Raw genomic sequence first — 27,980 nt, forward strand, 5'->3', positions numbered from 1 at the left:
CAACATTTTTTCATAGTACTGTGTAGAATGTAACAATGTTTTTAAGCTACTAAATTTATTTATTTTTTTAAGATTGATTTATTTTTATACAAGAGCTGGGGTATAGGCCAGATGTGCGGGAGGGTGAGAGGATTCACCAGAGACAGAACAGGGAGCAGAACAGGCAGACTGACGAAATACACTGCTGAGGGGAGCAGCGGGCGCAACAGGAGAGGTCTGTTGACCTCATGTGGGTTTCTCCCTGGCCGGCTAGGAATCAAACCCACGCTGCAGAGGCTGCGGACAGCTTCATAGCGCGGTGCTCAACCCGCTGCGCCACCAGGGAGGCCTGCTACTAAATTTAAATCAGTTCATGTGCTATAGTCCATAATAAATACATCATTGATTTTCTAAGGTGCCATCTCAAAATGCAAGGAATTTTCCTTAATAATGTCAGTATTTCCAGGAGTTATTATAACTTTTCAAAAGTTAGAAATTTTGGTAATACTTTGTCAAGATCTTATAACTTGGTTTCAAATAAATTGTAATTGTAGTTCCTCGAGAAGTCAATTTAGAGATGTAATTTATTTACTTTTTTATAATAATTTTTTGAAAAGATTATTTATGCATATAAGAGCTGGGGTGTAGGCCAGAGGTGCAGGGGGTGAGAGGATTCACCAGAGACAAAGTGGGGAGCAGAAATAGGGTACAGCCAGCACTGGGTACAGTCAGAAGCGCGGGAGGGTGAGAGAATTCACCAGGCCTGGAGCGAGGAACAGAACAGGCAGACTGACGGAAATACACTGCTGAGGGGAGCAGCGGGCATGGCAGGAGAGGTCTGTCACGCCATGTGGGACCCTTGCCGGTGGCCAAGATCAAACCGCTGCTGCAGAGGCTGCGGGCAGCTTCGCAGCCCAGCACTCAACCGCTGCGCCACCCAGGGAGGCCCGATATTTACCTTTTATAGAATTACATAGAAATTATAGTTCATTCTTATGTGTAGGAAGTTGATGTTTTTCTTTCTTTGCTTTTCATCTTGTTAGGCACTTATCATGTTATTTTAGATGAAAGCCATTATAAAGAATTGCTGACACATCATGTTAGTCCTCCACCTGCCAGTTCAAGTTCTGAGTGCTCACTTATTCGAATGGGTAAGTGTTTATTTTGTTATTTAAAAATATTTTTTGGTTCCAAGTAGACTACTTTGGTTCAAAGTAGATTTTCATTTGTACAAGTTATTTTAATATTGAAGTATTTATTTTTTATAATGTAACTTTTGTAGTAAGAGAAATTTATTCTGTTAAAGCAATTCTGGAAAATGTGAAGACAGAAAAAGAAAATTAAAATCACTTTTAGCCCTATCACTCAGAGAGCATTACTGGCTTTTTTTAATTGTTAAGGCTAGAAAGGCATAAAGACACTGCTTTTATAGAAAACTTGTTGTATTAAGAAATTTAGAAAATAAGCTACAAACCCCTCTGTACTGTTTGAACAAAACTGTGTAATTTAAACTGCAAGACAAAAATGGTTGCAGGGCAATATATCAGACTACTTAAAGTGATTTTTCTGGAGGGAGGGAAAAAGTAGATTTAAGATCATTTTTTTAAATTTGTTTTCTATTAGTTTCCAAAAATTTTATAATGAACACTAATTAGTTATCATCATATTGAAAAAGATGTAACTTTGTGTATATAAAATGAACCTGCTTGTTTAATATGCATTTTTTAACTGTCCATAAGATGGATTGTTTTTCTTTCCTATATTTGGCCATTTTGTTACTGGTTAGCCTCTTTCCTCTGTTTCCTCATTTTAAAAACATTAGTATCACATTGTGTGTTTTGTTAATACAGATGAAACATGTAAAATAATACTTGATATAAACACTCAATATATTTTAGATAGTATGTTGGCTAATCTTTTTTGATTTACTGATACATTTGCTTAGCTCATTTTAAAGCTATTATTTAAACTTACAATTTATTTTTCAAATTGATTTGTTAAAGTCATTTTGGAATATCAATCTATTGTCCGTTACCTGAGGCAAAAATTTTTTCAGTTGGTCATTTATCTTTACTTTTATTTATTTTGTTATGTAGATAGATTTTAAATTATTATGTATTTAAATCTTTTTTTATGATTTTTTATTTTCTTGAACTTGTTTTCAGAATTTAGAAGTTTGGGCATTCCAAAGTTTTAAACATAGTATAAAGTGAAATTGGACAGAGATTCTTTCATGTGTTAGACACTATTTAAAAATTATTGTCTTTTTAAAAAGTACGTGTTAATTATTAAATTAGAAAATATAGCACTGAACTTTGTTTTTTTTAATTTATATATATTTTACATCATTGCTCATTATTTGTTTTTTTAAAAGATTTATTTATTTATGCATACAAGAACTGGCATACAGGCCAGAGGTACAAAGGGTGAGAGGATTCACCAGAGACAGAGTGGGAAACAGAACAGGCAGACTGACTAAAATACACTGCTGAGGGGAGCAGCAGGTGAAGCAGGAGAGGTCTGCTGCTCCGTGTGGGTAGCTCCCTGCGCAGCCAGGGATCGAACTCTTGCTGCAAAGGCTGCGGATAGCTTCACACTGCTGTGCTTAACCCCTTGCTCCAGCAGGGAGGCCCCATTGTTCATTTTTAAACTAATACTGAAGTTTGTAAATTTAGGTCATATGTATGCACAGATCTTCTGCCCATTCCCTCTACTCTTTAATTTTTCTTGTAGCTTGAAATTACAGTCAATTTTCATCATATTATAAGTGTATCTAAAAGACAACTTTTATACAACTTTGTGGGCTTTCTGGGATGACTATTTTAAGATTCCTAGTCCTAGAATCCTGTTATTTTCGTGGAAAAAAGCAAGTAATATATTTTCTTCAATGAAGGATTTCCTCAGCACACGATTGCTTCTCTGTCTGATCAAGATGCAAAGCCCTCTTTCAGCATGGCGTAAGTAAAATCTTGAAACTGTCAATGATAGTGTTTTTACACTTTCAGTTCCTTTCCATAGTTATGTATTTACAAAGTAGGCTTGAAATGTAATGGCCTTTTACTGGAGGGGGTAAGAGAGCCAAGTGGGTAGGGGGCCCAATGAACCGTGGTGGAAGACTGGGGGGTTCCTTGGTGGTAGGTGTGGTGTGCTGATACATCCCTGCAGGGTATGACCTTATACCCCAAGTCATATAAAATATTGTAAACCAGTGTTACCCCAATAAAAAAAATTAAAATTTATTTTAAAAATATAATGGCTTTTATAAAAGATTACTTTGTATATAGTTGTAAAGAGGAATGAAGACTGTCTCTAATAATAATATAGAGTAGTCTTCAAGATATATTACTGAGTAAAATAGTCAGAGCGTAGAGATGAATAGATGTACATAATTATTCATATTTAATAAAAATAGTAATGGAAATAAAAAAGTAAAACTAAAATCAGTTTACCTGGGTGATGTGTAGGGAAAGACAAAAGGATAAATCCTATACTTTCTTGAATACAACTTGTTTTAACTTTGGAGCTTTATATTTTACTTAATTATAAGGCAAAATTAAATTTAAAAAAGTAATTCTTAACCACAAACTAATAACTTAGATGTCAAATAATTCTAACTATGCACATTTCTATATGTCACTTTTTGAAAGTTATTTTTCTTCTTCAGGCATTTGGATAGCAGTACTGAGCCAGGACTTACGTTAGGGGGCTACTTCTGCCCTCAGTGTCGTGCTAAGTACTGTGAGCTTCCTGTTGAATGTAAAATCTGTGGTAAGAAACCAGTATTCCTTATCCAATAAATCTTGAATAACTTCTTGCCTGTCTTGCCATTAAAATGCATATAATTATTGAGTTGTACCTGTATTTCTGGATTTAATCAGTGAGAAAAGGAATAGATTACTTTTTTTTTTTTTTAAGATTTATTTATTTATGCATACAAGAGCTGGGGTATAGGCCAAAGGTGCGGGAGTGAAAGGATTCACCAGAAACAGAGTGGAAAGCAAAACAGGCAGATTGACTGAAATACACTGCTGATAGGAGCCAGTGGGCGAGACAGGAGAGGTCTACTGCGCCATATGGTTCACATCCCTTGCCATGGATCAAACTAGTGCTGCAGTAGCTGCGGAAAGCTTCATGGTGCTGTGGCTTAACCCCTTATGCCACCAGGGAGGCCCCAGAAATAGATTACTTTTTTCATTAAGTGCCCAATTCTCCATTTCTAAGAATAAACAAGGCATTCTAGAAGAGTTTGCTGATTCTAATTATGAAAAAATTGTGTTGTTTTTTTTTAAAGGCAGTGCAGTAGATCTAGTAGGTGTTTTCAAATGTCTTTATAATGTAAATATCTTTAGGATAAGAATGAGGAATTAAAGCAATAGAATTAGGTGATTTTATTTCATTTACAAGTAAGCAGACAGGCCAAGGAAAATCACAGCTACAGAACTAAGACTCATTCTGGAATCACCACAAATAAACTGAAGAAACGAAACCTGTACTCCTAAATATTACATATATTTAACTGTATTTAGCCTAAGTCCTATTATTTGACATTGCAGTCATTGTCTTTATGAGGTTTGCTCTAATAAGCATGTCTCTCTTCTTTATGGGTTAGGACTTACTTTGGTATCGGCTCCGCATTTGGCACGGTCTTACCATCATTTATTTCCATTGGATGCTTTTCAAGAGATTCCCCTCGAAGAATATAAGGGAGAAAGGTATGTTAATTTTGATTAATTTATATCTGTTATATATGCAATAAAATAACATTTGAATACATTGTTATTACATTAAAAATTATAATAGTATGAACATGGGCTTAATTACTTTTAATATAGAAAATAAGATATAGAATGTCTTGGTTTTGTCTGAAATAAATCATAATTAAACAGATCTGCATCTCTAGGAATCTATTAATTTCCCTAAACCCATCTATATATAGTAACAGTGGTGGTATACTTGCAAATCAACTCTCTAAAAAAGGGGAAAAAAAGGAGGCCACGGGGTTAAGATGCAACCTGTGAAGCTATTCACAGCCACTGCAGCACGAGTTTGGTCCCCAGCCAGGGAGCAACCCACATGGCGCAGCAGATCTCTCCTGACTTTCCTGTTTTGCTCCCCACTCTGTCTCTGGTGAATCCTCTCACCCCCCACATCTCTGGTCTGTACCCCAGTTCTTGTATGCATAAATAAATAAATCTTTAAAAAAAAAAAGAGGCCATGATTTGTAACATTTGCCAGTTAGCATGGTAGGATGAAGGATTTATCCAGATGGGCCAACATCAGAATAACATGAGAAATAAACAAAAGATCAAATAAAGAATAGGAAACAGTTCAGGAAATTTTCTACAAAAGAAGGATAGTACTTTGTAGACCTACACTAAATTAGATCATTGTGACTTTTCAGAGCACACAGAAAAATATGGATCCTACAATTTCTGAAAATGGAAAATTAGTTCATATACCACAAATCCTGAATTAACATCATTTGGCTTCTCATCAGCAACGTTGCGGATGGGAAGCAGTGTCCTCCAAAATTTGGAAGTAAAAATTATTATCTCTAAATTATATATCCAACCTAACTACCAATTAAATATAGGTAGACATTTTCAGACTTGTAGAATCTTTTTTTTTTTTTTTAATTTATTGTGCATACAAGAACTGAGGTGTAGGCCAGAGGTGTGGGTGTGGGGAAGGTAGTGGGTGTGAGAGGATTCACCAGAGACAGAGTAGGGGGCAGAACAGGCAGATCTACTGAAATACACTGCTGAGGGGAGCAACAGGCGAGACAGGAGAGGTCTGCTTCATCATGTGGGTTAACTCCCTGGCCAGGGATCTAACTCATGTTGCACTGGCTGATGATACTTTGATAGTACTAAGACTTAACTCCTTTGCCACCAGGGAGGTCCAAGACTTATAGAATCTTAAAAAGACTTTCTAGGGATGCTATAGAGAGATAATTTAAAGAAACTAAGAAAGAGAATGAATGAAAATGAATAGAAATATTTATTAATTCAGAAATGGCTAGAGAAAGTCCTAAGATGATGGATAGGGGAGATCCCAGAATGAATTTCTTATGTCTGATATGGAGCACAGTTTAGTTGAGAGATGACCAAAAGAAATGTCACTAAGAGGATAACAATAGTAGAATTCCTGATGTAATTGAAATCTTAAGAGGATATTTAATTACTCAGGAAAGACTGGGGCTGAATTAGTGGTAACTACACAGAAAACTAAGCTGGGAAATGTTTTATTTTATTTTAAAAAAAAATATATATTTATTTATGCATACAAGAACTGGGGTGTAAGCCAGAGTTGTGGGGGGTGAGAGGATTCACCAGAGAGAGTGGGAAGCAGAGCAGGCAGATCTACTGAAATACACTGCTGAGGGGAAGAGTGGGCGAGGCAGGAGAGGGCGGCTACACCATGTGGGTTGCTCCCTGGTTGGCTGGGGATCAAACTCGTGATGCGGGCCTGGCAATAGCTTGATAGCGGTGTCTTTAACCCCTGCACCACCAGGGAGGCCCTGGGAAATGCCTGAAGAGAGTAAAAGTTATATTACTGACTCAGCTGAGTACACTGTATAGTCATAATAAACTAAACATTGAAAAGTTCTATCCAAAATTATGTTTTAACAGTACAGAGTTGAAAATGACATTAGTTATGCATATATATGCATTTTTTAGAGTTGAAAGAGAACTAAATTCTCATCTTTTATATTGGGAGGTTCAGACAATACCTGTGGAAAAACTAAGATAGTATTGCAAGGATTGATTATGATCAAGCAATTTGAAATTATGAAAATATTTGTCTGGGAGAGCTGTAGATGAAGTAGAGGTGGGTGGATGGAGAACTGCTTTTTGTTGTTGCAAATATTAAGAGCTTCTAACTAATTAAGCCATTCCTTGAAAATTAAGCCTTTAGGTAGCCATTATATCAATAAATTTTCTCCTGTCCATCTAGAATTGTACCAGCCCTCTGACATCTTTGGAAGAGTTGAGAAATAATCACTAAAATAATTTTCTGTCGGGTTTAATTCTCTCGTAGAATACCAATTGCTTGTATTTAACCTTGGTGAAAGTAAAATTTAAAAAAATTTTAGTGTAGCATTTTGGACTAATTGTCAGATAACCCATGGGATATACTGTTGAATTTTCTTAAATTGCTAGTTTTCTTAACTTTACCTTTTTACTAAAAATCATGTGAATATAATTATTAATGAAAGGTTTCTTGTTATTGTGATTTTCCAGAACTATACTAATAAGTAAATTGTAAGCAAAATGATTCTTCACTTTTTCAGATTTTGTTTTGGATGTGAGGGGGAATTGAAAGACCAACATGTAAGTTCATATGATTCTAAATATTAAGTATTATACAAGAATTATTGAGGAAATGATATTATAAGTTTTCTTTTTTTTAAATATTTATTTATTTATTTATACAAGCACTGGGTACAGTCAGAAGCGCAGGAGGGTGAGAGAATTCACCAGAGCCAGAGCGGGGAGCAGAACAGGCAGAAGGACCAAAGCACACTGCTAAGGGAAGCAGCGGGCGTGGCAGGAGAGGTCTGCGTGCCATGTGGGACCCTTGCCAGCGGCCGGGGATCGAACTGGCACTGCAGAGGCTGCGGGCAGCTTCGCAGCCCAGTGCTCCACCGCTGTGCCACCGGGGAGGCCCCAATTACAAGTTTTCAATATGTTATTTATTTACTTTTTTTAAGATGTATTTTTTTTATTTATGCCTACAAGAACTGGGGTGTAGGCCAGAGGTGTGGGGGTGAAAGGATTCACCAGAGACAGAGTGAGGAACAGAACAGGTGGATCTACTGAAATACACTGCTGAGGGGAGCAGCAGGCAAGACAGGAGAAGCCTGCTAGGCCATGTGGGTTAGCTTCCTGGCTGGGGATCAAACTCATGCTGCAATAGCTGGTGATAGCTTGATAACACTGAGGCTTGATAACCCCTGTACCACCAGAGAGGCCCATTTTCAATAGATATTTTTTTTTAAGATTTATTTATTTATTTATATAAGAACCGGGGTACAGGCCAGATATATGGGAGGGTGAGAGGGTTCACCAGAGACAGAGCGGGGGACAGAACAGGCAGACTGAAGAAATACACTGCTGAGGGGAGCAGTGGGCGAGACAGAAGAGAGGTCCGCCACATCATGTGGGACCCTCGCCAGCAAGCCGGGATTGAACCGGCGCTGCAGAGGTCGCAGACAGCTTCACAGCGCTGCGCTCAACTGCCTGCGCCACCAGGGAAGGCCCCATTTTCAATAGATTATTGAAGTCCAGGTTCATATCAGGTTATTCATCAGAGTAGGAAGAGACAAAATTGGAGCAGAAGAATTTTAAATAGTTATAATAATGCATTTTAAAAAAATCGTTTTTTAAAAAATATTTATTTATTTATACAAGCAGTGGGGTACAAGCCAGAGGTGCGGGAGGGTGAGAGAAATCACCAGAGACAGAGCAGGGAGCAAAACAGGCAGAAGGGCTGAAATACACTGCTGAGGGGAGCAGCGGGCTCAACAGGAGAGGTCTGCCACACCATGTAGTAATCTCCCTGGACAGCCAGGAATCGAATTAGCACTGCAGAGGCTGCGGATAGCTTCACAGCGCTGTGCTCAACCTGCTGCGCCACTGGGGAGGCCCTAATTCTGCATTAAAAAAAAAACAAAAACCAACAATTTATTTTTTCATAGTCTGGAGGCTAAAAGCCTAGATCAAGCTGTCAGCAGATTTAGTTTCTCTTGAGGCCTCTGTTTGCCTTGCAGATGGCCATCTTGTCATTTTATCCTTATTTGGTCTTTCTTCTGTGTACTTGATTCCCTGATGTCTTTTCCTCTACTTATAAAGACACCAGTTATATTGGATTAGGACCCTATCTTTTTTTTTTTAAAAAAAGATTTATTTTATTTATTTTTGTATACAAGAGCTGGGGTATAGGCCAGAGGTGGGAAGGGTGGTGGTGTTTAATTTTGCTATGAAGATATTTTAGTACTTTAAAATTAGTAATTAGGCAATCTAGTCCCTTTCCCACTAAAATCCTAGTTTTTCCCCCTAAACATAACTGTTTCAACACCAATAAACTGTGCCATGGGAGAAAGTCTCTTCACACTTTGTCTATCCCCATGTGTGTCTCAAAGGCAGAAATTTCTGTTCAAAGTGGCCAAGAATTGACAGTGTTAAAGAATAAACTGTGCTTCTGCCAAATTCATACATTCAAGGCCTATCCCCCAATGTGACTCTATTTATAGATAAAGCCTTTAAAGAGGTAACTAAGGGAAAATGAAGTGAAAAAGACGGAGTCCTAGGTCTCCCTGATGGTGCAGGGGTTACAGTCTCAGCGCGATCAAGCTCTCACCAGCCACTGTAGCAAGAGTTCAATCCCGAACCAGAGAGCTACCCACATGGCACAGCAGACCTTTCCTGTCTCCACCTCTGCTCCTTTCAGCATAGTATCTCATTAGATCACCCTGTTCTGCCCCCCACTCTCTTCTGAATCTGTCACCCCCCCACACCTCCGGCCTACACCTCAGTTCTTGTATGCATAAATAAAAATAAATCTTTTAAAAGTAAAATTTGGAAGGGTGCCAATTTGACTATATAAACTTAAAGAGCTGCAAATAAGATAGAAGCCCATATGGTTTTAAATTTTTACTAAGTTACATGTCCATATTTAAAACTGTACTTTACTAACGATATAGATTATAAACTAGAAATATCACTTGTTTATTCTGTGCTCACATTTCATAACAGAATTTTATTAAGTTTACATGCCTCTTTGATATCAGTAGCTTCATCCTCATTAGACCCTTTTTTGGAATCATTTGACAGTTTTAAAGAACACATCATTTTTATCTCCTCTACTTGAAAGATTTACTGATTTTTGAATCTGTATATGATATTGGCCTGGAAATTTTACCTGAAGGCACAAGTATCCATATATGTTAAACTGATAGAATAATTGGATTTTTCTTTTTATTCGTTTTATATGTATCTTTTATAATATTCTTAAAAGGTTTAATTAAAGGGGGAAATATAACTTTTACAATTGTGAGGTCATTTCTTGTAATAACTAAATCTTTGTTAAATTTTGTGTTTCTGTTTTTATTGCATGTCATGTGATTTCTCTTACGCATTAAAAACCTGATTTGAAGGTCATATGTCTTCCCCATATAGTTACTTAGCTGAAATAATTCAGAGTTCCAATAATACAAGAGCCTTTAAGGACTTAAAAAACAAAGTCATTCCCTCATTTCTAAGGAATAAATTTTTGGGAAAAAATAAATTGCCTTAGGGCCTTCCTGGTAGTGCAGCAGGTTGAACACAGTGCTGTAAAGCTGTCCTCAGTCCCTGCAGCGTGAGTTTGATCCCCGGCTGGCCAGGGAGATACCCACATGGCACGGCAGACCTCTCTTGTATCGCCTGCTGCTCCCCTCAGCAGTGTTTTCAGTCCATCTGCCTGTTCTGCTCCCCACCTGTCTCTGGTGAACCCTTTCACCCTGCCCCCCCCCTCACCTCTGGCCTGTATCCCAGTTCTTGTATGTGCATAAATAAATAAATCTTTAAAAAAGAAGAAATCTGACTGCCCTTTAAAATAAATAAATAAATTGCCTTAGAATTGAGAATACAGAGTGTAATGAAAGTTATAAAGTAAGTAGCTGCATGGGGACATGCTGACAGATAAAAAAACAACAAAGTAATTCATATGTCTTTGATCTGTGCTGTATTTACTTTTAGGAACTACTTTTTTAATTTTTTTTTTTTTTTCCACTGCAGGTCTATGTTTGTAGTGTGTGTCAAAATGTTTTCTGTGTGGACTGTGATGTTTTTGTTCATGACTCTCTCCACTGTTGTCCTGGCTGTATTCATAAGATTCCAACTTCTTCAGGTATTTGATCCTAGCATCTACTACACTGTATGTATTTAAAAGGAATTTGCAACTGTAAATAAAGTGACTCTTTTAAGAAGAAACTTCAATTAAAACATGAACAGTTAAAGAGTAAAATAGGACTTAAGAAAGAAACTTTTTACTAAGAAAATACAGTATTTATTAGTTTTTAAAATTTTTATCCTGTCACATAAAGTCCTGGAATTCAGTAGTACTTTATTCACTTAATTTTGTTTTCTATTATTTTGAGTTATGTTGTTTCCAAAGTCATTAAACATTATTGTATTTAAGTTACTTATAATGATTAAATTGATGTGATAAACTCATTGTTTTGTAATTAAAGTAAACACAGAATTTTTTATGGCTTTTTTAATTCACTTTGTAAAAAGAAAATTGGGTGCAAGTATAAATTCAATATAAAATGATAATTAATAGTTATGAAATTAATACATATAAAATTATATATGATGCTATACCACTCAAGGGGTCCTTTTTGACTTAACTAAACCATCAAAATATAAAGTTTATGCATCTGAATTTATTTGTGACTGTGACCAACACAAAAGTCTTTTTAGATTTAAATATTCAAATGCACAAGATTACCATGGCCACACTTAGCACCAGCTTATTCAAAGGGATGTTAAACAGGGCAGCAGGCAGCACTTCAGAACTATTTAGCCAATGAGATTTGGTGCAAAGCCAATGAGATCCTCCACAGGCTTCAATGAGAGGTAAGTTATATCTCTTTATAACAGTTTCATAAGCACTGCTCTTCTAGGGTCTCCACAAGCAACATGTCAGTTCAGGAGTCACTATGCCTAGAAAAGCCCAAAGCAGGAGGTCCAGATATATATATATAGTGCACTATATATATATATATAGTGCACTGTATATAGTGCATCCAGTCCAGATACAGTGTTCTATCCAGGGGTCATTTTTACCACAAGCATAGAAACATAGTTGAAAAGTTATTGGCAATATATTAGGAAAGCATTCTTGGGCCTCCCAGGTGGCACAAGGTATTAAGCACTGCATAATGAAGCAATCCACAGCCTCTGCAGCACGAGTTCGATCCCCAGCCTGCCAGGGAGCAACCCACATGGTGCAGCAGACCTCTCCTGACTCGCCCACTGCTCCCCTCAGCAGTGTATTTCTGTTGATCTGCCTGTTCCCTACTCTGTCTTTGGTGAATCCTGTCACCCCCCACATCTCTGGCCTGTACCCTAGCTCTTGTGTGCATAAATAAATAAATCTTTTTTAAAAAAAACAAACAAACAATATTCTTACTATCATATATAAAAGGGATACCCCGTGCCTTTTTTGGGCTACTTGAGCTCTTTCTACAGTTTTGATTTCATTTGCATATTTGATAAGTCTAAAAAATATTTTACTTAGGCTTAAGAAGGAATGTTTTTCTCAAAATTATAGAGAAAATCCAGCTTTGTTTAAGATTTTGGAAATAGAAATGATGGTCTAAGACTGTTTTGGCCTTTAATTTCCCCCTTAGAACTCCACTGTATAGTACAATAATACAGTAGAAGGAAACTAATATTGGAAATCTTTCTGAATAGTATGTCTTTCTGAGTTCTGCTGTTTGATTAAATAGAAAACGCAGTACTTAAAATTCATTTTGAAAATTAGATTTAAGTACCTTTAAATGCATACGTTTTATTTCATATTCTTTATATTTTATTTTTTAAAAATGCATTTTTATTTATGGACACAAGAACTGGGGTGTAGGTCAGAGGTGTGAGGGGCAGGTGAGAGGATTCCCCACGGAGTGGGAGCAGAACAGGCAGATCTACTGAAATACACTGCTGATGGGAGCAGTGTGTAAGACAGAAGAGTTCTGCTGTGCCATGTGGGTTAGCTTTCTGGCTGGGATTGAACTCATGTTGCAGTGGCTGGCGATAACTTGATAGCACTGAGACTTCAACCTTTGCACCACCAGGGAGGTGCTTCATATTCTTTTCATTTGGCATGACAATCTTTGCCTTTTTTTTTTTTTAAGATTTATTTATTTATGCACTGCACACAAGAATGGGGTATAGGCCAGAGGTGCGGGTGGTGAGAGGATTCACTAGAGACAGAGTGGGGAACAGAGCAGGCAGACCCACAGAAATACACTGCTGAGGGGAGCAGTGGGCGAGTCAGGAGAGGTCTGCTGTGTCATGTGGACTGCTCCCTGGCTGGGGATCAAATTCGCCGCAGTGGCTGCCGCCAGCCTCATAGGTTGTGTCTCAACCCCCTGTGCCACCAGGGAGGCCCAATCTTTGCCTTTTAACTAAAGCATTTAGTCCATTAATATTTAATGTGCCTACCATGTAATTGAGTTTAAAGTCTGAGAAATGATTAGGTCAAAAACATGTAAGTCCTGTATTTAAGGACCAAGTGTAACCCTCCCCCCCATTTTCCCTCCATATCTGAATACATGTCATAATAAAAACATATGTCAAAACAGTGAGAGGAAACAGGCTTTCTGCTTCTCAGAATAGCAGCAAGAAAGAACTGTAAATATTTTGTAAGATTTCTCAATACTTGTAGGTTCTCATGTTTGTGGTCATATTCCGTGTTCAGCTGTCAGTATCTTGCTAATGATTGGCAAATAACCTGAAACAATTTTGTGAGTGGTGACTTCCAACCCTCAGGAAGAGAGGTAGGGTAATCCCAAGGTTTTTAGTGGGCTAGCAGGGTTTAAGAGAAAGGGAAAGATGTTTGAGTCTCTGGGACCTATAGTAAGGAAGAAAAGGGTATAGGAGACTATCACATTTCTGGAAAGCAGTCTCAAGAGTCTACTGATAACCTTTTTGGGTCCAGCCCTATAAGGATAAAAGATTTGTTATTTCTTGCCATGTTCTCTAATTCTGTTCTTGGGACACATAGTACAAGATGGACTGGGACTATGAAATTTTTTTTACCCCTTTTCCACTGTATAGAGATGATATTTGGATCTTTTTCCAATGAAAGCTATGCAGTTCTCAGGGTAAAAAAAGTAAAAGGGAAGGTCTTTCAACTGTTAAAGGGTATCCACTAAAAATGTACTACAGATATCATATATAATGATCAAATGTTAGAAGAATTTCTACCAAAGCCTACAATAAGTTAGGCTATTATTACTATTAATAAGCAGCGTCATATTAAAGACAATAATGTGGGACCTCCCCCGTGGTGCAAGGGGTGAAGTCTCAGCACTATGAAGCTCTTGACAGCCACTACAGCATGAGTTTGCTCTCTGGCCGGGGGTTAACCCACATGGTGCAGCAGACTTCTGTCTCTCCCACTGCTCCCCTCAGCAGTGCATTTTAGTAGATTTGCCTGCTGTGCTCCCCACTCTGTCTCTGGTGAATCCTCTCATCCCACTGCACCTCTGGCCCACACCTCAGCTCTTTAATACAAAAATAAATAGAATAAATCTTTTTTTTTTTTTTAAAGATTTATTTATTTATGTAAGCACTGGATACAGTCAGAAGCACTGGAGTGTGAGAGAATTCACCAGAGCCAGAGCAGGGAGCAGAGCAGGCAGAAGGACCGAAGTACACTGCTGAGGGGAGCAGCGGGCGGCAGGAGAGGTCTGCGCTTCATGTGGGACCCTCCTCCGGTGGCCGGGGAGTGGCCAGGGAGCAGCCGGGGATCGAACCGGTGCTGTAGAGGCTGCGGGCAGCTTCGCAAGCCAGTGCTCAACCACTGCGCCACCAGAGAGGCCCCCCCAAAAAATAAATAGAATAAATCTTTAAAAAAAATAAAGACAATAATGTAACAAGATAAGATGTTTGTAAAACACAAAGCTGTCAGACTATTGAGATAACACAGATGTCTTTTTAGAAAATTCAAGGCTCTGGGGTGGGGGGGAAGCAAATATTGTCTTAAAAATGTAAAAATGATAAATGTTAAAAAAATAGAAAAATAAAAAATCCAATTAAAAAAAAAAAGTAAAAAAGAAAATTCAAGGTTCCAGCTAGGAGCCTTGCTAACCCGGCTATTTGCTAAATCAAAAGTAGGGAGGATAAGAGTTTTTTGGGATACTTGGGTTTGCCTTTTCTTACAATCTGGCCTTTATGGCAAATTAACATACTAATTTAAAATGCAGACCCTGTAGCCAGACTGGTTACTCTGAACCCCTAAATGCCTGTGTGTCCTCCTCTGCAAAATGGAGATAATATCAATACCTACTTTATTTGGACTGTTAAAAGAGCTTAGAACTGGGCTGGCTAGTGGTAGGTTCTGAATAAATTTCAGTTCTCATTATTGGTACTAATTACACAAAATCATTGAATTAGTTTCAAAAAGTATAAACCCAGAAAGATTAAGAAAGCAAGTGGGGCCCATCTGCACAAAAATCTTCTAACAAATTTTGGGAAGGTGGAAACTCAAAATTTGGGGACGTTCAACTGTATAGAACTTGGGGGCAGCTGGGGACTCAGAATGCCAATTATGAAGGAGGAGAATGACAGGAAGGGCTAAAACTCCAGGAATCATTTAAACTCTGAGGGTGAGATAGCTGGCTCTCTCCACCCCATGATCAAAATATTTGATAAACAGGTGCTAACCCTGAGGCAAAAAATTAGAGGATTCTTCTCTTTAAAAATGGAATCAGGGCCTCCCCTTGTGGCACAGCGATTGAGCGCCCAGTTCGATCCCTGCCACCGGCGAGGGTCCCACATGGTGCGACAGACCTCTCCTGCAGTGCCCGCTGCTCCCCTCAGCAATGTACTTCGGTCTTTCTGCCTGTTCTGCTCCCCGCTCTGTCTCTGGTGAATTCTCTCACCCTCCCGCACTTCTGACTGTACCCAGTGCTTGTATAAATAAATAAATAAATCTTTAAAAAAATAAAAATGGAATCAGGGGCCTCCCTGGTGGCACAAGGGGTTTAAGACGCAACCTATGGAGCAATCTGCAGCCACTGCAGCATGAGTTCTATCCGTGGCGGGGGAGGTGACCCACATGGCGCAGCAGACCTCTCCTGATTTGCCCGCTGCTCCCCTCAGTAGATCTGCCTATTCTAGTCCCCACTCTGTCTCTGATGAATCCTCTCACCCCCCCACATCTCTGGCCTATACCCCAGCTCTTGTATGAATAAATAAATAAATCTTTTTTAAAAAATGGAATCAATATTTTCAGCTAACTTTGAGGGACTAGTATGAGTACGGACACCCCCAAACAAGAAATCCTTAAGACTGGCCATTTCATGCCCAAGGAACATCCCCAGTCAGCTTTTAGCTCCACCTGTGTCTTGACAGGTTACTTGAAATATTTTTTTGAGGTATTTCTCTGAGACTTAGGGCTCCTCTAGGGTAAATCTTGGCTCCCCAGTATGTTCTGCATACATTAAAAGGCTTAGGTTCAATTCACACTCATATGGCTTTAAATTAGATTCTTTTTAACCATAATTTTGACCAAATAGCTTTTAAATTGCCTAATTCTTAAACATGTATTGAAAAATAAAGGTGAGGGTCCTCCCTGGTGGCGCAAGGGGTTAAGTTAAGCACTGCACTATGAAGCGGTCCGCAGCCTCTGCAGCACGAGTTCAATCCCCGGCCGGTCAGGGAGCAACCCACATAGCACAGCAGACCTCTCCTGTCTTACCGGCTGCTCCTCTCAGCAGTGAAATTCGGTCAATTTGCCTGTTCCATTCCCTACTCTGTCTCTGGTGAATCCTGTCACCCCCCGCATCTCTGGCCTGTACCCCTGCTCTTGTATGAACAAGTAAATAAATCTTAAAAAAAAAGAAAAAAGAGGGGCCTCCCCGGTGGCGCAGTGGCTGAGCGCTGGGTTGCGAAGCTACCCGCAGCCTCTGCAGCGCCAGTTCGATCCCCGGCTGCTCCCCAGCCACCGGAGGAGGGTCCCACATGGCGTGCAGACCTCTCCTGCCGCCCGCTGCTCCCCTCAGCAGTGTGCTTCGGTCCTTCTGCCTGCTCTGCTCCCCGCTCTGGCTCTATTGGGTTCTCTCACCCTCCTGTGCTTCTGACTGTACCCAGTGCATGTATAAATTAAAAAAAAAAAAATGATAAATGAGGGTCAGCATACAATGCGGAAAATGGCAACTTGGAAAATAAATACCGAGATTAATAGTAATAGCCCTGGAGGAAACAAATAATTCAGGGAACAGATGAACTTAACTTAAATATTAGTGTTGCTAAGGCTAATTTTTTATCAGGACCCACAAAAAGGACATAGCACAGGCTGCTGGCTAACATCACAAATCTAAACCTAAGTCAGCCTTCATTTATGGAAAACGCCTTTTCAAGGAAACCTAACAATCAGCAATCACAAACTGTCAACTCAGTTTACTAGTTCCCCTAACCCGCGAAAACATGGTGGGTCAGCCTTATAAAGAAATTCCCGATCTCTTAGCCACCACATCATGTTTCTGCGTTGCCTTCTCTAAAGGTCTATAAAACCTGCCTTTGCATATCTCTGGAGAAGTGTTTCATTGTTCATGCATGAGGTCCTGCCCTTCCTTAATCCATGTATTGTCCCTCGAATAAGGGACATCAAACTCATTACTGGGAAAAAAAAACTTGTTACTGATTTGTTTTAGTTTTGTCATTTAACAGTATCCTAGGATTCAAAAAAGATAGATTGTTTTAAAAATTAGATACCAAGAAAATAAGGAATAGAGCAAGAAAGAGCTGTGGGAAGTGAAAAGGATAATTGCTGGTTGAGGATTGCTTTTGAAGAGTGGAAAGATAAGGGAAAGGAATCTCCCAGAAAATGGGCAAATACATTGAGAAAGAATACATCATGTGGGGGAAAAATGATAGGAATCTAATTGATTACCTAAGTTCTTACCTCAACAGCAATGCCAGTAAAAGTGAAAAGAGAATAGTAGATGATGGAAATTTAATAAAAATCATAGAAGAGGGCCTCCCCGGTGGCGCAGCGGTTGAGCGCTGGGTTGCGAAGCTACCCGCAGCCTCTGCAGCGCCAGTTTGATCCCTGGCTGCTCCCCGGCTACAGGAGAAGGGTCCCACATGGCGCGCAGACCTCTCCTGCCGCCCGCTGCTCCCCTCAGCAGTGTACTTAGTCTGCTTGCTATCCCCTCTGGCTCTGGTGAATTCTCTCACCCTACTGCGCTTCTGACTGTACCCAGTGCTTGTACAAATAAATAAATAAATCTTTAAAAATTAAAAAAAAATCATAGAAGATAATTTCCCTGAACTTATAGGAGACCTGAGTATTAATATTGAAGAAGCTGAGTACCTTACGTATCAATCTTAAACTATTTAGAATAAAATATTCCCTGTTGTGGGGCTCAGTAAGTTTTGTTATTCCTTTTGGGTCTTGAGTAAGCCTTTGAAGCAATACCTTATAGCATTTACTGGTAATTTCTCTAACTGTGCAATTTGTTTTGAATTTTAGTTCCTCAAATAATTTCTCATTGCTCCCTACTAAAGGACAAACACAGAGCATTTGTAGTTAGGCCACACATTCTCCTTCCATTTGGCTGTGTCTCTGGATAAACCTCAAGGTAAGTAAATTACCATCTTTGGCAAAGCGGCTTTTCTTCCACACCTAAGCATGTGGCCCTCTTATTTCTTGTTCTTGTTTCTCTTAGGAGGCAAGAGAAAAGGCACTAGGGTCACACAGATTGGTGTTTAAATCCTAACTGCATAATATAATTGCCCCACTGTTTACCCTTACTACTTGGAGTCAAACAACAGGAACCTGGAGAAGGCCTTGGACAGCAGATTTCCTCCCCAGAAAAGCCTCAGGATCAGGAGAACTGACTAGTGAACATTGTAAGTATAAAATTGATCCCTGGTGGCCTGTTGCTACCATGTGCCTATTTATCTCCAGGACAGCATTAAGCCATGGACTGGCTGTTGCCAAACCGGATTGAAATGACTAAACAGTGTCTATCTAGTATAGTCCTGTGCTGGGGTGAGACGAGCCAGGGGGCCACCTTGCCAGCTTATTTCTGTCTTTGACCAGAAGATGAGAGGGTGGTTTCTATTCCAAGACCTGAGACCAAGGTATCTTGCACAGATCCAGGTGAAGCTGAAGCACATTCTGTGCAAATGAGATAGGCCCCTAGAAACTGGGTCTGGAAGTTTGAGACCTCTGTGATGTTTGCCTGGAGTTTTGTTTTCCTTTTTTGTATCTTTTCATCATTATTAAAATCTTGTATTAGTATACTATGTAGAGTCTTGACTTTTTTCAGTTGTCTAAGCCTATATAACTGTTGAAGATGACACTGTAAATGAAGTAATTGAAACTGTGTTTGACTTTCTAGTTTAAGCAATGGCTAAGGTTTTGTTTGGAGAGAGAGAAAGATGAAAAATGGGACCATGATTTAGAACTACAGATGGCAGCCTAGCCACTGAGTCATCCTTGGTTTAAATTTGCCCTAGTACTGTAACTTTTGATGGGAAGTTAAGCGTAGCAATAGAAGGTAAAAGTGGCAGGTATATATGGGAACAGAGAAATAATTAAATGGATTAAACCATATTCAGACATGGGAAGTCCCACTGAGTATACTGTACCTTTGGTTGCTTTGGTAAAAATGCAGTGAACTAGGAAAGAGTCCTAGGCTGTCCAGTCTACCAAGCATGACTGGTTCCAGTATAAAGGGAAGGACAGGACACCAAAGGAGCCATGGGAAGATAGTTTGTTTGGTGAGAATGTGACCCATCTGGTAGACTAAAGAGACTCTCCCAGGAGAAGGCATCAAGAAAAATAAACTCTTCAATCAAAAGACTGTAACCTTTGTGAACTGAAAGAATTTTCCTGAGGAGTCACTGCTGAATTAGAGTTAACACAGTAACCACAAAGGAGCTGTTTAGGTACAGCCCAAAGAAGGGCATGCTTGGCCTAATCAAGAATTCAATTAGCTGCAACTTTTGTGGAAATGTGGGTAGTAGGGCAAGTTACAAAACAGCTGGGTCAAAGTGACATCTTTTAAATGTGCTGTGACAAAAGGGCCTCCAGCTACTTGGACTCCGTGTGTGACCCACTGTGGGAATGGAGGATGGAATCTCAGGACCAGTAAATCAACCAGAAATGTTCACTAACCTGCCTTTTTTTCCCTTTTCAGAAAATGGCAACCCAGGAGTCCTCTGATGAGAGGATTTCCCAGTTTGATGATGCTACAATTGCGGAGATGTCTGCTCTACTAGGCCCAAAAGCGATGATCTATATAAAGGAGATGGAGGAGGAGCAACATAGAGAGTGCATGAAAATGAAGAAAGGCTTTAACTCACAAATGCGAAGCGAAGCAAAAAGGTTAAAGACCTTTGTCACCTATGAGTCCTACAGTTCATGGACACCAAGGGAGATGGCAGCAGCTGGGTTTTACCTCACTGGCGTAAAATCCGCGGTTCAGTGCTTCTGCTGTAGCTTAGTCCTCTTTAACACCAGTGTCCAGAAATTACCCTTGGAAGAGCACAAGAAGTTTCGTCCCAATTGTGAGTTCCTTTTGGGCAAAGATGTTGGTAACATTGCCAAGTATGATATCAGAGTAAGGAATCCAGAAGACAAGCTGAGAGGAGACAAAGCAAGGTACCAGGAAGAGAGGGCCAGGCTGGAATCCTTCGAAAACTGGCCATTTTATGCCCAAGCAATATCCCCAAGAGAGCTCTCAACTGCTGGGTTTGTCTTTACAGGTAATTTGAAATCATTTTCAAAGTTCTACCTGTGGATTTCCATGGCAGTATTTTATGAATTGTTCCTTGTGACGTGTGGCATTAGATATAAGGCCTATTCTATATAATTCAACTTCAGTAATTTTATGTCATCTTTATTTTGTCACATTTTTGTTTCATGTGTAAATTTGCTAATTATATGTAAAACAAGACAGTTACTTTTCCTTAAATTTGGACCTTAGGGGTTAAGTATTAGCACTCTGAAGCTATCACCAGCTGCTGTGGCATAAGTTGGATCCCCAGTCAGGGAGATGACCCACATGGCACAGCAGACCTCTCCTGTGTCACCCATTGTTCCCCTCAGCAGTATATTTCAGTCACTCCACCTGTTCTGCTCCCCACTCTGTCTCTGGTGAATCCTCTCACCACCCCCTGCATCTCTGGCCTATACCCCAGCTCTTATATGCATAAATAAATAGAATAAATAAATAAAATTGGAACTTAGATAATTCTGACTGCATCAAGGACCTGTATATAAAATCATGAGGTTATCCTGACCCAGTCTCCTCACCTATCCTTTTGCTGCTTTTATATGATGTCTTTGATTCTTTTAATTTCTTTTGTTTATTTTGATCTTCAGTCTAACTCTAATGTATGGGCCAATTGCATTTCAGAAAATTGTACTTTGAATTGTCCTTGTTATGCCATAAAGGTTATGATAGATGTGAACAAGGACTGTAATAACAATAACAGCTATTATTTACCAAGTACCTGCTTGATGCTAGGCACAAATGAAGCACTAACTCTAATCCCCAAATGAAGCACTAACTTTTGTTGCCCCCATTTCACAGTTGATTATATGGAGACTCCAGGCATTTAAGAAAGGTGCATAATTCTTCACGGAAATTTCAGGACAAAGCTACAAGCTGGGGACCTCCCCGGTGGCGGTTGAGCGCTGGGTTGCGAAGCTGCCTGCAGCCTCTGCAGTGCCGGTTCGATCCCTGGCTGCTCCCCGGCCACTAGAGGAGGGTCCCGCATGGCGCGCAGACCTCTCCTGCTGCCCGCTGCTCCCCTCAGCAGTGTACTTCAGTCCTTCTGCCTGCTCTGCTCCCTGCTCTGGCTCTGGTGAGTTCTCTCACCCTCCCGCGCTTCTGACTGTACCCAGTGCTGGTATGTATAAACAAACAAACAAACAAACAAACAAATAAATAAATAAATAAATCTTAAAAAAAAAGAAAAGCTACAAGCTGGGTATTCTCACTGTGCTGGGGTTTCTCTGCTTCATGAGTGCTGGGGTTTCTCTGCTTCCCCACTGCTTTTTTTCCTGAGAGCTAAATAGCAAAAACCCGGACCAGAAAGCGACTGGGATAGATATACTGAGGGAAACATCCAGTTCTGTATGTGAAGTATGGCCAGGGCCAAGGGGTGGGGTCCCAGTTTAGAAAGTGGTCATATTGGGCAGCGGGTCTGTAAGTGGAAACTCAACGAGATGGGTGTGAGTCAGACATGCTGGAGTGATTGTCGCAGGTGCCAAGGGCAGTCAGCTCCGAGTGGGCTTCTGGACTACCTTACCAGAGCACTACAGGGTAATTGAAAGTTTTTCCTTCACATGTAGGTAAACGGGACACTGTGCAGTGCTTTTCTTGTGGTGGATGTTTAGGAAACTGGGAAGAAGGAGATGATCCTTGGAAGGAACATGCCAAGTGGTTCCCCAGGTAAGTACATAAATATTTTCTGCTTAATGTAATTATCAGTTTTCTTAAAACAACAAGACAAAAACACCTTCCTGGAATACCCCCTTCAGTTTTGATCTATCCAAAATTGCAACACTCTTGAATTTATCCAAGCAAGAAAGACCTGATTGCATCTTGAAAAATCTGAATAATATAATTTTAAAATAGTTTGAGGAATGTTGTTTAATTGTTCCAAGTGCTAAAATGTTTTGCCAAGGAGAGGTTTCAGGACCTGCCTTAATAAGAATGATTATAATAGCTATGATGTAAGGCTATGTAAAGGAAGTTGGAAATAAAAAACAATGTTTAAACATTACTGAGTTGGTATACTGCTGAATGTATAGCAAATTATTTTACCTTAAAAATTCAGTTTTGATTAGAAAATGGAATATATTTTTAATTTAATGCTGTATTTAATATTTTTATTTGGTATTATATATAACAAATACAGAATCATTCTTTACAAGTTTTTAGTACTTTTATTATGGAAAATTTGACAGAAAAGAAGGAACTATAATATAATCAACACTTATGAACATTGGCCCAATTAATTCCATCCGTCTCTCACCCACCTTTTCCCTTGGAAATAATAATAACCAAATTATTAGGGCCTCCCTGTTGGCACAGAGGTTAAAGTCTCAGCACTATCAAGCTATAGCTAACCACTTTTGCATGAGTTCAATCCCCCGCCAGGGAGCTAAGGCACATGGTGCAGCAGACCTCTCCTGTGTTGCCCACTGCTCCCCTCAGTAGTGTATTTCAGTAGATGCACCTGTTCTGCTCCCAACTCTGCCTCTGGTGAATCCTCTAAGCCCCACTGTACCTTTGGCCTACACCCCAGTTCTTGTATGCATAAATAAATAAAAATAAATCTTAAAAAATAAAAGAAAACGTGTCACATCCCTGTTTATGGCAAAACTGGGACTAACATTCTAAACTCTTGACCTCTAGCACATTTGTTACTATACCACCACTAGACAATAAAACTGAATTTGAATTAGAGGGATTTTTAAAGTTTATTTAAGAACTGGTTCTCTTCAATAGAAAGGAATGTCTTATTTGAAATGGGATTCAATATGCTTTGCAAAAAATTAGTAATTTCTGGGCCTCCCCGGTGGCACAGTGGTTGAGTGCTGGGTTGCGAAGCTGCCCGCGGCCTCCGCGGCACCGGTTCGATCCCCGGCTGCTCCCTGGCCACCGGAGGAGGGTCCCACATGGTGCGCAGACCTCTCCTGCTGCCCGCTGCTCCCCTCAGCAATGTACTTCGGCCCTTCTGCCTGCTCTGCTCCCCGCTCTGGCTCTGGTGAATTCTCTCACCCTCCCGCGCTTCTGACTGTACCCAGTGCATGTATAAACAAAACAAACAAACAAACAAATAAATAAACATGCCTCTATTAAAAAAAAATAAAATAAAATAAATTAGTAATTTCTGTTTGAGGTATGATTATGTATTTTGGTCAGGAGATAAAATAATTTTTATATAGTTTCTCTTACTACCAGTAAGTTTTATACAACCACAGTAACTAGATTTATTCATTATAGTTAAGCAAAATACTGCAACTTACATGTTTTTTGTAAGTCACTTTCTTTGATTGTGTTACATATTTTGTTTTTTTGTTTTTTTTACAGAGGCATGTTTTATTTATTTATTTATTTGTTCGTTTGTTTGGTTTTGTTTATACATGCACTGGGTACAGCCAGAAGCGCGGGAGGGTGAGAGAATTCACCAGAGCCAGAGCAGGGAGCAGAGCAGGCAGAAGGACTGAAGTATACTGCTGAGGGGAGCAGCGGGCGGCAGGAGAGGTCTGCGCGCCATGTGGGACCCTCCTCCGGTGGCCGGGGAGCAGCCGGGGATCGAACCGGCGCCGCAGAGGCCGCGGGCAGCCCCGCAACCCAGCGCTCAACCACTGCGCTACTGGGGAGGCCCTGTGTTACATATTTTGTTTCAAGAAAAAAGATAATCTGCAGCTTTAATTTAAAATTATTACTTATGGGCCTCCCTGGTGGAGCAGCAGTTGAGCGCTGGGTTGAGAAGCTGCCCGCAGCCTCTGCAGCGCCAGTTCGATCCCCGGCTGCTCCCTGGCCACTGGAGGAGGGTTCCACATGGCACGCAGACCTCTCCTGCCGCCCGCTGCTCCCCTCAGCAGTGTACTTCGGTCCTTCTGCCTGTTCTGCTCCCTGCTCTGGCTCTGGTGAATTCTCTCACCCTCCCGCGCTTCTGACTGTACCCAGTGCTTGTATCAATAAATAAATAAATCTTTAAAAAAAAAAATAAAATAAAATTATTGCTTATAATATAAATTTATTATAGATGATCTTACTAATGGAAATAATTTGATGGGAACAATGATAATTCTCATAAATAACTTTTGGGGTATTTTTTGGACACTTTTATCAAAGTATAATAAATAAACAATTTTAAGTATACAGCAATAAATTTAATGAATGTTCTGTGCAACCATCACCACATTAATAGATAAAGGATTTTTATCACAATATCAAGGTAAATTTTGTTTATTAATTATAGATGTGAGTTTCTTCAAAGTAAGAAATCTTCAAAAGAAATTGCCCAGTATATTGAGAGCTACAAAGGATTTGTTGGCGTCACGGTAATTTATAACAACAATTGGTTTTCCCAAATTGGCTTTTGACTATCTAATAATATCGGAATTAGAAGGGGCGGATTCTTTTTTCAGGGTCTGGTTTTTCCTTCTTTCATTATTCTACAACTCATCTGGCAGTGAAGAAATGCATGTTCTCCTACTAAATTCAAGCCCTTAGAGTTAGTTGCCTTTTGAGGCTGCCCGCTTCTCAGTGCCCATGTGAATGAGATATTCGGCCCTCCATATAACTGCCCACAGTAGGTCTCAGAGCTGCTGCCATCTCCCAGGTTATTTTTTTTTTTTTAAAGATTTATTTATTTATTTATTTATTTATTTATATTTATTTATTTATACAAGCACTGGGTATAGTCAGAAGCATGGGAGGATGAGAGAATTCACCAGAGCCAGAGCAGGGAACAGAACAGACAGACTGATGAAACACACTGCTAAGGGGAGCAGCGGGCGTGGCAGAAGAGGTCTGCGCGCCATGTGGGACGCTCACCCGTGGCCAGGAATCAAACTGGTGCTGCAGAGGCTGCGGGCAGCTTCGCAGCCCAGCGCCAAACCACTGCGCCACCAGGGGAGGCCCCCCTGGGTTATTTTATGTCCTATCAGTAGGGACTTGATGCTTGTAAAAGATAATTCCCTAGTGGTAAGGACAGAAAACCCAACCCAGATTGACTTAAGTGAGTTTATTGGCTAATGTGTGTCTCAGATGAGAATGCTGCACAGGACGTGGCCTGAAGGTGGGAGAGGTGTGTTTTCTCAGAAGTTGGGGTGCAATGATCAGGGAAGATCCATTGCTCAATACCAAACCCACTTCTGAGTCCAGTTTCCTTCCTGTTATTTCATATTTCCTCATTAATTACAGTAAATTGTTAAAAACCTTAAGTGACGTCACTTTTTTTTTTTTTTTTATAAATTTTATTGTTATATTCCCCATACAATTGCAGCCCCCCCATTCTGACCCAATCCCTCCCCTCCCGCCCCCGCCCCCCTAAAAGTGTCTCTGGTTCATAGTTTTTTGTTGATTTTGATTTTCACTTTCTTATAGTTATTCATTTTCCTGGTCCCTTATTTAAGTTTTCTAGATTCCTGCTATGAGTGAGACCATCCGGTATTTTTCTTTTTCTTTTTGGCTTATTTCGCTGAGCATGATCCCTTCCAGCGCCATCCATGTTGCTGCAAATTGCATGTGTTTATCTTTTTTGAATGCTGAGTAATATTCCATGGTATATATGTACCACATCTTCTTGATCCAGTCATCTATTTTTGGGCATTTGGGTTGTTTCCAAAGCTTAGCTATTGTAAACAGTGCTGCTATAAACATAGGGGTGCAGGTGTTCTTTGGAATTGATGTTTCTGTGTCCTTTGGGTAAATACCTAGGAGTGGAATTGCTGGATCATATGGAAGCTCTATGTTTAGTAGGTCCAGAAATCTCCACACAGCTCTCCACAGTGGTTGTACCAGTTTGCACTCCCACCAACAGTGCAGAAGAGTTCCTTTTTCTCCACACCCTCGCCAACATTTGTTGTTGCTAGTTTTTTTAATATGTGCCATTCTCACTGGTGTAAGATGGTATCTCATGGTAGTTTTGATTTGCATTTCCCTGGTGGCAAGTGATGTTGAACATTTTTTCATATGCCTGTTGGCCATTTGCATTTCCTCTTCAGAGAAGTTTCTTTTTAGCTCTTCTGCCCATTTTTTGACTGGATTATTTTCTTTGTTGTTGTTGAGTCTCATCAGCTCTTTGCAGATTTTTGTGATCAGTCCTTTATCATTAGTGTTGGGTGCAAAAATGTTCTCCCAGTTGGTGGGGTTTCTCTTTGTTTTTGTTATTGTCTCTTTTGCTGTGCAGAAGCTCTTTAATTTGATGTAGTCCCAGCTGTTTCCATTAAGATCTGGAACAAGACAAGGATGTCCACTCTCACCACTGCTTTTCAATATAATACTGGAAGTCCTAGCCAGGGCAATAAGACAAGAGAAAGACATCCAAGGAATCCAAATAGGAAAAGAAGAAGTCAAACTATCACTATTTGCAGATGATATGATATTATACATAGAGAACCCCAAAAACTCCACAGAAAAGCTAATTCAACTCATCAATCAGTTCAGTAAAGTGGCAGGATACAAAATCAACATGCAAAAGTCAGTAGCCTTCCTATACACAAACAATAAATCTGAAGAAGAAGAAATCAAAAAAGTGACTTCACTTTTAAGCTGGAGTTCTAAAAAAACATGACCCGAAGTTTCTTGTCGGGTATAAGTAAACATTCCCAGGCTTGTTTTTCTTTTGTACTGCATTAAAAATGCCAACATTAATAAAAAAATTAAGGGAGGGCCTCCCTGGAGGTGCAGGGGTTAAAAGTCTCAGTGCTATCACTGCAGCATGAGTAGTCCCTGGCCAGGGAGCTAACCCACATGGCGCACCAGACCTCTCCTATATTGCCCACCGCTCCCCTCAGCAGTGTATTTCAGTCAATCTGCCTGTTCTGCTCCCCATTCTGTCTCTGGTGAATCCTCTCACTCCCCTGCACCTCTGGCCTACACCCCAGTTCTTGTATGAATAAATAAAAATAAATCTTTAAAAAAAATTAAGGGAATGAGTCTCCAACAGGCATGCCACTCAGTTCAATAAAACTGTTCATTTGGGGGAAGTGAGTTTTTTTAATTCATTGATAGGTATAAACTTTATAAGCCAAACTGTTGATAACTTGAATTTTAACTTTAATCTGAATTTTCCTCAGGGAGACCATTTTGTGAATTCCTGGGTCAAGAGAGATTTACCTATACCACCAGGTAATGACTCAGACATATTCAGATTTGTAATGTGGTGGCAGCAGGAACCCCAGGGTAAGTGGGACACTGAGTCAAACTTTCATTTAAGGTTCATAATTTGCAGAAACAAGTTAGCATACATTTAGTTTCAAATTCTCACCCATGTAGAAAACAGGAACCAAGTCTCCAGCCAGTCCAACTTAGGAAGCCCAAAGGACTACCCCATTGAGTGGACACCTCAAAATGCAGGAAATAAATCTGTCTGTTGTTAAGAGAGCTATCTGGATATTGCCTTTCTCAAATCTTGACACTGACCTAGGGAAGAGAGGAAACTTCAGTACCTTTCCTTGTTTTATTTTGATACTAAATGAAGAAGAGATAATTTTAAAATGCTTTCTTAGAGAAAAAATGA

The 27,980-nt window shown here is 39.8% G+C and overlaps 2 protein-coding genes across 5 annotated transcripts in view; both read left to right on the forward strand.

Annotated features, from left to right (window-relative positions):
* Positions 1 to 18,587, forward strand: part of GTF2H2C (GTF2H2 family member C) — a 34,410-nt gene extending 15,823 nt beyond the window's left edge. For 2 of the 3 annotated variants that reach the window (XM_054688459.1, XM_054688460.1), the window contains exons 11-17: positions 1,023 to 1,130; positions 2,873 to 2,936; positions 3,644 to 3,747; positions 4,589 to 4,691; positions 7,274 to 7,313; positions 10,761 to 10,872; positions 18,428 to 18,587. In XM_054688459.1, the coding sequence (XP_054544434.1) occupies positions 1,023 to 1,130; positions 2,873 to 2,936; positions 3,644 to 3,747; positions 4,589 to 4,691; positions 7,274 to 7,313; positions 10,761 to 10,872; positions 18,428 to 18,471 (575 nt within the window). In that variant the 3' untranslated portion in view covers positions 18,472 to 18,587. Of the gene's footprint in view, positions 1 to 1,022; positions 1,131 to 2,872; positions 2,937 to 3,643; positions 3,748 to 4,588; positions 4,692 to 7,273; positions 7,314 to 10,760; positions 10,873 to 18,266; positions 18,341 to 18,427 lie in introns of all 3 variants that reach the window. The other variant, XM_037530764.2, reaches the window with a different exon arrangement.
* The window catches only part of NAIP (NLR family apoptosis inhibitory protein), a 40,615-nt gene continuing 31,207 nt past the window's right edge, over positions 18,573 to 27,980 (forward strand). The window contains exons 1-5 of one of the 2 annotated variants that reach the window (XM_037530759.2): positions 18,573 to 18,611; positions 19,907 to 20,474; positions 22,069 to 22,168; positions 24,714 to 24,795; positions 27,538 to 27,643. In XM_037530759.2, the coding sequence (XP_037386656.1) occupies positions 19,910 to 20,474; positions 22,069 to 22,168; positions 24,714 to 24,795; positions 27,538 to 27,643 (853 nt within the window). In that variant the 5' untranslated portion in view covers positions 18,573 to 18,611; positions 19,907 to 19,909. The remainder of the gene's footprint in view (positions 18,612 to 19,906; positions 20,475 to 22,068; positions 22,169 to 24,713; positions 24,796 to 27,537; positions 27,644 to 27,980) is intronic. The other variant, XM_037530760.2, reaches the window with a different exon arrangement.

The sequence above is a fragment of the Talpa occidentalis genome, unplaced genomic scaffold (genome assembly GCF_014898055.3).
Source record: "Talpa occidentalis isolate TD23 unplaced genomic scaffold, MPIMG_talOcc4v2.1 talOcc4.6, whole genome shotgun sequence".
Taxonomy (NCBI): domain Eukaryota; kingdom Metazoa; phylum Chordata; class Mammalia; order Eulipotyphla; family Talpidae; genus Talpa; species Talpa occidentalis.